Genomic DNA, 12,298 nt, shown 5'->3' on the forward strand with positions numbered 1-12,298 from the left:
TCTGGAGCTAGATCGATTTGGAGGTGGAGGGTCTGTCATGGTCTGGGGCGGTGTGTCACAGCATCATCGGACTGAGCTTGTTGTCATTGCAGGCAATCTCAACGCTATGCGTTACAGGGAAGACATCCTCCTCCTTCATGTGGTACCCTTCCTGCAGATTCATCCTGACATGACCCTCCAGCATGACAATGCCACCAGCCATACTGCTCGTTCTGTGCATGATTTCCTGCAAGACAGGAATGTCAGTGTTCTGCCATGGCAAGCGAAGAGCCCGGATCTCAATCCCATTGAGCACATCTGGGACCTGTTGGATCGGAGGGTGAGGGCTAGGGCCAATCCCCCCAGAAATGTCCAGGAACTTGCAGGTGCCCTGGTGGAAGAGTGGGGTAACATCTCACAGCAAGAACTGGCAAATCTGGTGCAGTCCATGAGGAGGAGATGCACTTCAGTACTTAATGCAGCTGGTGACCACACCAGATACTGACTGTTCCTTTTGATTTTGACCCCCCCTTTGTTCAGGGACACATTATTCCATTTATGTTAGTCACATGTCTGTGGAACTTCAGTTTATGTCTCAGTTGTTGAATCTTATTATGTTCATACAAATATTTACACATGTTAAGTTTGCTGAAAATAAATGCAGTTGACAGTGAGAGGACGTTTCTTTTTTTGCTGAGTTTATTTACACTACTTGCATATCTCTGTTACTGTAGTGTGACTTTATTTCTTACTGTGTGTTCCTCACACAGGCCTGAGACCAGGTAATGAGATTGTGGTTCTGAACGGTCGAGGCGTGTCCACTTTGGACCTGGGTCTGATCCAGAAGCTGTTCGCTGAGCAGACCCTCCAGCTGACCCTCAGACGGGATGCACCGCCCACCTCACCCCTGACCTCTGACCCCTCGACTCCGACCCCACTCTCCAACCAATCACAGCTGCTGCAGGACTTCCTGGACATACACCACCACGCCAAGTCCACTACAGGTGAGATTGTGCACCCTCACACACACACTAACACACATACTAAGACAAACGCGCACACACACAATACTGTGTCTTCGCCAAAAGGCTGGTAGGCATCACTTCACAGGTCTAACACAATTACTGTAACTATACAGTGTGGGAAAATCCTCTGCGCTTCAGGTCACTGGCTCAAAGAACTGGCATCAATGGTATGATCAAACTCAGAGCATCAGCTGGTTTACTATGAAGCTAACTCAATCACCAACAGTTACATAGATAACTTATTGATGTCTGCCTTGGATTAGTATTTTATACCAGGGGTCTTCAACCTTTTCTTGCCCAGGGGCCTCCATCGAGGCGGCCCATCATATGTTAAGAATATACATTTTTTTCTTGTCTTGTCTTATCAGGTGAATGATAATGTCAAGGAGAAGTAATCACATGTTTTAAATGAATAGATTTGGTAGATTGTTTTTCATTACTTTCACCTCCCCACATAAATGGAAGAGGAAGTATAAACTCTACCATAGCCTATTAGCTAGGAGAACATTTTAGCTAATAGCAGCTGTTTAGCTGGTAAACAAAGGTTAGCCATGTGTCGGCAAAAATGTATGTCCAAGTCAAAACAGGTTACCAGCAGCCAGCGGCACTTGCTGTGACCCGTACATGCGGGTGCTTTTTGAAATCATATGTCAGAGACTCCAGTGAGTATAATGAGCTCCAGTGAGTGTAATTTGATCATTAGAAAGAAGATATTCTTCTCTTTTCTTTCAAAATGTGTTTATTCTGTTGCTAGCGATATTTATTTTATATATACACTGCTCAAAAAAATAAAGGGAACACTAAAATAACACATCCTAGATCTGAATGAATGAAATATTCTTCTAAAATAATTTTTTCTTTACATAGTTGAATGTGCTGACAACAAAATCACACAAAAATGATCAATGGAAATCAAATTTATCAACCCATGGAGGTCTGGATTTGGAGCCACACTCAAAATTAAAGTGGAAAACCACACTACAGGCTGATCCAACTTTGATGTAATGTCCTTAAAACAAGTCAAAATGAGGCTCAGTAGTGTGTGTGGCCTCCACGTGCCTGTATGACCTCCCTACAACGCCTGGGCATGCTCCTGATGAGGTGGCGGATGGTCTCCTGAGGGATCTCCTCCCAGACCTGGACTAAAGCATCCGCCAACTCCTGGACAGTCTGTGGTGCAACGTGGCATTGGTGGATGGAGCGAGACATGATGTCCCAGATGTGCTCAATTGGATTCAGGTCTGGGGAACGGGCGGGCCAGTTCATAGCATCAATGCCTTCCTCTTGCAGGAACTGCTGACACACTCCAGCCACATGAGGTCTAGCATTGTCTTGCATTAGGAGGAACCCAGGGCCAACCGCACCAGCATATGGTCTCACAAGGGGTCTGAGGATCTCATCTCGGTACCTAATGGCAGTCAGGCTACCTCTGGCGAGCACATGGAGGGCTGTGCGGCCCCCCAAAGAAATGCCACCCCACACCATGACTGACCCACCGCCAAACCGGTCATGCTGGAGGATGTTGCAGGCAGCAGAACGTTCTCCACGGCATCTCCAGACTCTGTCACGTCTGTCACGTGCTCAGTGTGAACCTGCTTTCATCTGTGAAGAGCATAGGGCGCCAGTGGCGAATTTGCCAATCTTGGTGTTCTCTGGCAAATGCCAAACGTCCTGCACGGTGTTGGGCTGTAAGCACAACCCACACCTGTGGACGTCGGGCCCTCATACCACCCTCATGGAGTCTGTTTCAGACCTGTCTGTTTCTGACACAGCAAACCTTCTTGCCACAGCTCGCATTGATGTGCCATCCTGGATGAGCTGCACTACCTGAGCCACTTGTGTGGGTTGTAGACTCAGTCTCATGCTACCACTAGAGTGAAAGCACCGCCAGCATTCAAAAGTGACCAAAACATCAGCCAGGAAGCATAGGAACTGAGAAGTGGTCTGTGGTCACCACCTGCAGAACCACTCCTTTATTGGGGGTGTCTTGCTAATTGCCTATAATTTCCACCTGTTGTCTATTCCATTTGCACAACAGCATGTGAAATTTATTGTCAATCAGTGTTGCTTCCTAAGTGGACAGTTTGATTTCACAGAAGTTTGATTGACTTGGAGTTACATTGTGTTGTTTAAGTGTTCCCTTTATTTTTTTGAGCAGTGTATATATATAACTCATATACATACTGTATTTAGCAGATGTTATTGCGGGTGTAGTGAAATGCTTTTGTTCCTGTCTCCAACAGTTCAGTAATATCTAAGAATACACACAAATCTAAAAGTAAAATAATTCATTTTAGAAATATTAGGACGAGCAATGTCGGAGTCCGGAGTATAAATACAGTACCAGTCAAAAGTTTGGACACACCTACTCATTACAGGGGTTTTCTTTATTTTTACTAATTTCTACATTGTAGAATAATAGTGAAGACATCAGAACTATGAAATAACACATATAATACCAAGAGTGTGCAAAGCTGTCATCAAGGCAAAGGGTGGCTACTTTGAATAATGATTTGTTTAACACTTTTTTTGGTTACTACATGATTCCATATGTGTTATTTCATAGTTTTGATGTCTTCACTATTATTCTACAATGTAGAAAACCCTGTAATGAGTAGGTGTGTCCAAACTTTTGACTGGTACTGCATATATACACTACCGTTCAAAAGTTTGGGGTCACTTAGAAATGTCCTTGTTTTTGAAAGAAAAGCATATTTTTTGTCCATTTAAAATAACATCAAATTGATCAGAAATACATTGTTAATGTTGTTCCTTTGTCCCATGTCTGTGTTCTTTTGCCCATCTTAATATTTTATTTTTATTGGCCAGTCTGAGATATGGCTTTTTCTTTGCAGCACTGCCTAGAAGGCCAGCATCCCGGAGTCGCCTCTTCTCTGTTGACGTTGAGACTGGTGTTTTGCGGGTAGTATTTAATGAAGCTGCCAGTTGAGGACTTGTGAGGCGTCTGTTTCTCGAACTAGACACTCTTGTGTACTCTTGTGTACTCTTGTGTACTGTTCTGTGAAGGGAGTAGTACACAGCGTTGCACGAGATCTTCAGTTTCTTGGCAATTTCTCACATGGAATCGCCTTCATTTCTCAGAACAAGAATAGACTGACTAGTTTCACAAGAAAGTTATTTGTTTCTGGCCATTTTGAGCTTGTAATCAAACCCACAAACAGTTTTCAACTGTGCTAACATAATTGTAAAATAGTTTTTTAATGATCAAATAGCCTTTTAAAATTATAAACTTGGATTAGCTAACACAATGTGCCATTGGAACACAGGAGTGATGGTTGCTGATAATGTGTCTCTGTACACCTACAGTGGGGAGAACAAGTATTTGACACACTGACGATTTTGCAGGTTTTCCTACTTACAAAGCATGTAGAGGTCTGTAATTTTTATCATAGGTACACTTCAACTGTGAGAGACGGAATCTAAAACAAAAATCCAGAAAATCACATTGTATGATTTTTAAGTAATTAATTTGCATTTTATTGCATGACATAAGTATTTGATCACCTACCAACCAGTAAGAATTCCGGCTCTCACAGACCTGTTAGTTTTTCTTTAAGAAGCCCTCCTGTTCTCCACTCATTACCTGTATTAACTGCACCTGTTTGAACTCGTTACTTGTATAAAAGACACCTGTCCACACACTCAATCAAACAGACTCCAACCTCTCCACAATGGCCAAGACCAGAGAGCTGTGTAAGGACATCAGGGCTAAAATTGTAGACCTGCACAAGACTGGGATGGGCTACAGGACAATAGGCAAGCAGCTTGGTGAGAAGGCAACAACTGTTGGCGCAATTATTAGAAAATGGAAGAAGTTCAAGATGACGGTCAATCACCCTCGGTCTGGGACCCCATGCAAGATCTCACCTCGTGGGGCATCAATGATCATGAGGAAGGTGAGGGATCAGCCCAGAACTACACGGCAGGACCTGGTCAATGACCTGAAGAGAGCTGGGACCACAGTCTCAAAGAAAACCATTAGTAACACACTACGCCGTCATGGATTAAAATCTTGCAGCGCACGCACGCAAGGTCCCACTGCTCAAGCCAGCGCATGTCCAGGCCCGTCTGAAGTTTGCCAATGACCATCTGGATGATCCAGAGGAGGAATGGGAGAAGGTCATGTGGTCTGATGAGACAAAAATAGAGCTTTTTGGTCTAAACTCCACTCGCTGTGTTTGGAGGAAGAAGAAGGATGAGTACAGCCCCAAGAACACCATCCCAACCGTGAAGCATGGAGGTGGAAACATCATTCTTTGGGGATGCTTTTCTGCAAAGGGGACAGGACGACTGCACCGTATTGAGGGGAGGATGGATGGGGCCATGTATCGCGAGATCTTGGCCAACAACCTCCTTCCCTCAGTAAGAGCATTGAAGATGGGTCGTGGCTGGGTCTTCCAGCATAACAACGACCCGAAACACACAGCCAGGGCAACTAAGGAGTGGCTCCGTAAGAAGCATCTCAAGGTCCTGGAGTGGCCTAGCCAGTCTCCAGACCTGAACCCAATAGAAAGTCTTTGGAGGGAGCTGAAAGTCCGTATTGCCCAGCGACAGCCCCGAAACCTGAAGGATCTGGAGAAGGTCTGTATGGAGGAGTGGGCCAAAATCCCTGCTGCAGTGTGTGCAAACCTGGTCAAGAACTACAGGAGAAACGTATGATCTCTGTAATTGCAAACAAAGGTTTCTGTGCCAAATATTAAGTTCTGCTTTTCTGATGTATCAAATACTTATGTCATGCAATAAAATGCAAATGAATTACTTAAAAATCATACAATGACATGCATGACATTTCTGGATTTTTGTTTTAGATTCCGTCTCTCACAGTTGAAGTGTACCTATGATCAAAATTACAGACCTCTACATGCTTTGTAAGTAGGTTACAGACCTCTACATGCTTTGTAAGTAGGAAAACCTGCAAAATCGGCAGTGTATCAAATACTTCTTCTCCCCACTGTATATAGATATTCCATAAAAAATAAGCCGTCTCCAGCTACAATAGTAATTTACAACATTAACAAATGTCTACACTGTATTTCTGATCAATTTGTTGTTATTTTAATGGACAAAAATGTGCTTTTCTTTCAAAAACAAGGACATTTCTAAGTACACTATAGACATTATGGACAGTATGTGGATAGAATATGTAGTATATCTGAAGAATACGTAGGATAGAATAGTATATGTACAGCAATAGTTGAAAAGGATGACCTTGACTAGAATACAGTATATACATATGAAATTAGTAAAACAGTATGTAAACATTATTCATGTGACTAGTGTTCCATGTCTATGTACGTAGGACAGCAGCCTCTAAGGTGCAGGGTTGAGTAACCGGGTGGTAGCCGGCTATTGAAAGTGACTAAGTTCAGGGCAGGGTACTGGGTGGAGGCCGGCTAGTGATGTCTATTTAACAGACGGATGGCCTTGAGATAGAAGATGTTTTTCGGTCTTTCAGTCCCATCTTTGATGCACCTGTACTGACCTCACCTTCTGGATGATAGCGGGGTGAACAGGCCGTGGCTCGGATGGCTGAGGTCCTTGATGTCTTCGGGCCCTTCCTGTGACACCAGCTGTAGATGTCCTGGAGGGCAGGCAGTGTGCAACCGGTGATGTGTTGGGCAGACCGCACCACCCTCTGGAGAGCCCTGCGGTTGCGAACGGTGCAGTTGCCGTACCAAGTAGTGATACAGCCCGACAGGATGCTCTCAATAGTTCAACTGTAAAAGTTTGTGAGGGTCTTAGGGGCCAAGACAAATTTCTTCAGCTTCATGAGGTTGAAGAGGTGCTCTTTGCCTTTTTCACCATACTGTCTGTGTGGGCGTACTATTTCAGATTGTCAGTGATGTGTATTTCGAGGAACTTGAAGCTTTTCACCTTCTCCGCTGCGGCCCCATCGATGCGGATGGGGCTGCACTCCCTCTGCTGTCTCCTGAAGTCCACGATCAGCTCCTTCGTTTTGTTGAGGGAGAGGTTATTTTCATTGCACCACTCCACCTGGGCCCTCACCTGCTCCCTTTAGGCTGTCTTGTCGTTGTTGGTAATCAGGCCTATGACTGTTGTGTCGTCTGCAAACTTAATGATTAAGTTGGAGGTGTGCGTGGCCACGCAGTCATGGGCGAACAGGGAGTACAGGAGAAGGCTGAGCACCCACCCTTGTGGGGCCCATGTGTTGAGGATCAGTGTATTAGAGGTGTTTTTGCCTATCTTCACCACATGGGGGGCGACCCGTCAGGAAGTCCAGGACCCCCTACAGTATGGACCCCTTGGGGTGCACGGATCCCCGGTTGAATACACCTGATGTATACTATATCTACTGTGCACTGAGACCAGTAAACATACAACATGTCTCTCTACTCAACGCTGCCAACAAGTGTTCCTGGCTGTGGCAGATGGCTGGTGATATAGTCACAGTCACACTTCCACAGAATTGCTGCTACTTGGCAGATACTGTGTTAGGACTGGGCCTACTATCAGTAGGTGTGGGTACCACCAACCTTCCTCGATTCCGCTCCCAACACTTTCTCTGGAAATGGTCTATCAACAAGCTGTTGCGCTAGCTTGCTTCTCTCCACCAATGTGATCTCATTATTGAAAGGATGCCAGAATATCAGACAAATTCTGTGGAAAGTGCCAACAATTGGTTTTCTGTATGAAATGACATTACTATTATAAACATTATATAAACAAAATACTAATCATCACTCATCTATCAAAGGGCTGACAATTCTCCAGCTCTCTCTTTTACAGCCCTCCCTTCCTTCCCTACGTCTGCTTATCTCTGTCTGTAGAGGATCATTTAGATGAGCTGTTTGTCACTTACACCCTATTAAGTCACCACAGACTTCCTTTTTATGAGAGTCAAATACATCCTCAAAACCCATCAGCCCCAATATGTTATACTTCCTCAAAACCCATCAGCCCCAATACGTTATACTTCCTCAAAACCCATCAGCCCCAATACGTTATACTTCCTCAAAACCCATCAGCCCCAATACGTTATACTTCCTCAAAACCCATCAGCCCCAATACGTTATACTTCCTCAAAACCCATCAGCCCCAATACGTTATACTTCCTCAAAACCCATCAGCCCCAATACGTTATACTTCCTCAAAACCCATCAGCCCCAATACGTTATACTTCCTCAAAACCCATCAGCCCCAATACGTTATACTTCCTCGAACCTAACGTAGCAGGCTTAAAAGAAACACCGTTAACTAGATCCCCCTATATACTGGTCTTAACGAGAAGAGAGATAAAAAAAACTGTCTGGGGAGTTCTCGAGGTTCTCTTCTACACTGTTCAACCAATTCGGTAAATGTGGCAGAGGAGTTGAGACGGAGTGTCGCCTTGGTTAACGTCCAAAAGTGGAAGTCGCGTCACGGTCTCTTTCCATTTTCCTTGAAAACTGGAGCATCCAGTTGTTGAGGACTCAGCAGAGACTATACTTCCTGAAAATCCATCAGCCACATTGACCCTTCAGAGTCAGCCGGACCCGATGAGCAGTGGAAATGTCTAGAAAGGTCTTAAGCATAGGTACATGTATGTTCAGGGGAGAGAGGAAGTGTTTTAATAAGAAGGTGTTTTACTAAAGGTCTCTTCCTATCGTAGGCTTAGTTTCCGGTGATGACTGACACAGTGAGGCAGGGTTCTGGAGTAACGCCTCGCATGCAGCTAGCTGAAACAGTCACAGTTGCATGAGCAGGCGTTAGTCTTTTAAACTACACATAGTTTTACTCTTCCCCGACTGGCATTCATTTCTATGGTGAGGGTATCAAAATATATTCATTTCTAAGGTGAGGGTATCAAAATATATAGTCATGTTTTCCTCTACTGTATATTTATGTTTCATGACTTTGAAGAAGTGTCTTTTATACAGTGGAAATTACGTTTGTGTAATTGCTTTAGCTGGTGACGCTTCGGTCTATGTCTTCATAGTTTTGCTTGTTAGTGAAATGATGATGAATTTTCATGCAGCAATTTGAATCTCTGAGGGATTATCTCACCACACTATTTATACAGATAGGGTTTTCATGTAATTATGCTTTAGGTCATTTATTCTGCGTATGAGAACTGAGAAAGTTTCTCCTTCAAGTAGTTAGGGTGTTGAGTTCTCACAGTTGTAAAAGAGAGTGAATGACAGTAATTTGTCACGACAACATCCTGAACTAACACCCCAGGCAACACTTCACACTACAGGACTGATGATGACATGCAGTACAACTTACTGAAAACTGTGTAGCCACTGGCTTGCCACTCAGATGGAGATAAAAGCATCTTACTGTACATAAGATATGAGATAGGCCTGCAACATGACTGCAGTTTCATCCTCTGCCTCTAGAGGGGGTGTGATCCCAGTCAGGCTGACGAGGGTGATGAGAGGTCAACTCTCTGAACCATACTAGTGTGACAACAACCAGGCAAGACCCCTGGTGTGTGTGAAATGTTTTGTGACATGTTATATTGCTTTGAGATATGCTTAGTAGGGAAAGGGTTTGTTCAGCTACATCTCTCTGATAAGTGCCTCTGAAAAGCCTCATTCTTCAGGTGTTTACCTACCAATCAAAATGTCAAATCAATTGATTGTGCTCATGTGCTGAGTTGATTTCCCAATAGCCTGTGAGTTTGTTAGAAGCAGGAAGGGAAGAAGGCAGGAAGGGTAGATATCCCTACCAGACCCAGTTAGTGTAATCAGATCTGACCTCAGTTAATCTGGTGCCTTTAACCAGAGGCACTGTGTGACTGCGAGCTTTCCCAAAATGTGATTTTTAGGAAAACTGCTACAGGAGTTAATTATCATCAGCTCTCCGCTGAGACCATGTCCAACAGACGAAGGGAACTGTTCGATTGGTTCCCTTGACTGACAAATGGAAGAGCCACTTCACTGTGATGATGTTTTAGAATGCTGCATGTCTAGTCCACATCTCCCTGTCGACACCTATGATTGCTTGGTACACTGGTACTACAGAACTGTGTGTGTGCTATGTGGTCAGCAGATGGATGCTGAACTGTAATCATCACCCCATCTCAGAGGAAATGGTGTGTGACAGCACTGGCCTCGAGGACAACAGAATTTCCTTCATACATACCAGTATTCCAGTTGGCTGTGCTTGTATTAAATGGCCAAGCCAGTTAACTATAAAACAGTGAACATCATCCCGTAAATGTGATGCTAATGCTAATTGCTGTGTCTTGCAGATGTGTCCTTGGTGCCAGAGGTCCTTGGTGAGTCCTTAGGCTCTGGGCTGGAGAATGGGCTACAGCACTCCCACAACAGCCACAGGGCCGTACAACACAGTAAGGTAAGACTGAATCTACGCTGCCACTGGTACTGCCCACACTGGGCAGGATGAGTCAGAATAAACATACAGAGAGGAAGACAGATTGAGAGAAAGATTAATTCACACTATAGAATAATCAACAGAGCTTTGAGATCATGAACATAAGCAATCTTGAAACATAGTTGCTAAAGTATATGTGTGCAAATGAGTGTGTGTGCTGTGCGTATAAATGTGTTTACTGCTCGGCGCCCCTCACAAGGACAGCTGTGCTGTGGTAGCCAGGCTGAAGATGACTTGGCACCACTCTTAGAGAGATCTGTATATAATTACACCGTCCTGGGCTCAGTCGAAAGACGGCTTGTTACTGTCACACTCAGAGAGAGGCCCTGTGTCTCGGTCTAATGCCCATACTGTCAACACTCCTCTGCCTGCTATTAACCTTCTCACTGTCACACTGAGGCCCCAGCACATGAATATTACCCCAGATAGACATCCTGAATAGTAGAGAGTTGTAAAGACAGTCAGGGTTGGTCTGCTAGGGATGAGGCAGGGTCCAAAGCCCACTGCTAGCATCATTTCCTTCATGGCTCCATCCCTAGCATGGAGGGAGAATAGACCTCAGTATCTCTGTCGCTCTCTCTGCCTCTCTCTCTCTCTGCCTCTCTCTCTCTCTCTCTCTGTCTCTCTGTCTCTCTGTCTCTCTGTCTCTCTGTCTCTCTGTCTCTGTCTCTGTCTCTCAATTCAATTCAAATTTCTTTATTGGCATGACATAACAATGTACATATTGCCAAAGCGTACAATATTAACATAATTAAAATGATAATAATAATAATCAAGATTGTCAACGGGGCATTCAGTAACCAAAATAATCAAGGGTAAAAATAATCATATAATAACAATGGCTTAGAGGACAGTGCCTGTCAGTCACTATCCCTCATCTTATGGCAGGCAGCAATGTAGTGCGCTGCCAACCCACAGCTCTCTGCGTCCCCCCCATTCTCTGCATCCCCCCTAGCATAATCTCATCAGAGAGGTCTGAAACCTTGAATAAGGGTTTCAAATTTGGGGAAATGACAGTCTCTAAATGTTTTGTCTACCCTTCTCAATGGCAAGACTGTGCTCACTGAGCCTGTACTCACTGAGCCTGTACTGAGCCTGTACTTTTCTAAGGTTTTGATCAGTAACCATGGTTAAATAGTTTGCCATGGTGTACTGCCCATTTAGGGCCAGATAGCACTGCATTTTGCTTTGTGCTTGTGTTTCCCAATAGGTAGTGTAGTTTTGTTTTGACTGTGTTGTAATTTGGTTGTAATTCTGATTGATTGGGCTTCAGTGTGTTAGAAGAACAGGTTTGTGAACTCAGTTCACAAACTCAGGGACCAGTTGGATGAGGAGCTATTTTCTTTGCTTAACTTTCTGCATTGCAGGGCTTGGTAATGATAGAGGATGTCACTGTATTTATGATGTTTCCAAAACTAAATTACTCTTTTTTTTGTTGTTTTTATTATTAGTGGATGTTGGCCTAATTCTGCCCGGCATGCATTGTTTGTAGTTTTCTCCTGGACATGTAGCAGAATCTTACAGAACTCTGTATGCAGGGTTTCAAAGCGGTGTTTGTCCCATTGGGTGAAATCGTGTTTTGTGGACCCCACACCTCACTGTCATAAAGTGCAATTGGTTCAATGACACATTCAATTAGTTTTAGCCACGTTTTTATAGTTATTTCAATTTGAATTTGTTTTTTAATTCCGGAAAATGCCTTGCGTGCTTTCTCTTTCTGTTCATTCACTGCCTCATTGATGTGTCCAGATGAGCTTATATTTAAACCTATGTAATTGTAGTGTGTGCAATACTCTGTATATTTTGTACCAATTGAAAACTTTGGTCTTATTCCCTGAGATCTGGATCTTCTCTTGAAAATCATTATTTTAGTCTTTTTGGGGTTTACTGCCAGGGCCCAGGTCTGGCAGTACTGCTCTAGCAGGTCCAGGCTC

At 44.0% G+C, this 12,298-nt stretch overlaps 1 protein-coding gene across 1 annotated transcript in view; it reads left to right on the forward strand.

Moving 5' to 3' along the window:
- Positions 1-12,298, forward strand: part of LOC120060291 (T-lymphoma invasion and metastasis-inducing protein 2-like) — a 64,626-nt gene that overhangs the window by 24,672 nt on the left and 27,656 nt on the right. The window contains exons 12-13 of the mRNA XM_039009481.1: positions 750-983; positions 10,222-10,325. Coding sequence (XP_038865409.1) covers positions 750-983; positions 10,222-10,325 — 338 coding nt within the window. The remainder of the gene's footprint in view (positions 1-749; positions 984-10,221; positions 10,326-12,298) is intronic.

This window comes from Salvelinus namaycush, chromosome 15, assembly GCF_016432855.1.
Source record: "Salvelinus namaycush isolate Seneca chromosome 15, SaNama_1.0, whole genome shotgun sequence".
Taxonomy (NCBI): domain Eukaryota; kingdom Metazoa; phylum Chordata; class Actinopteri; order Salmoniformes; family Salmonidae; genus Salvelinus; species Salvelinus namaycush.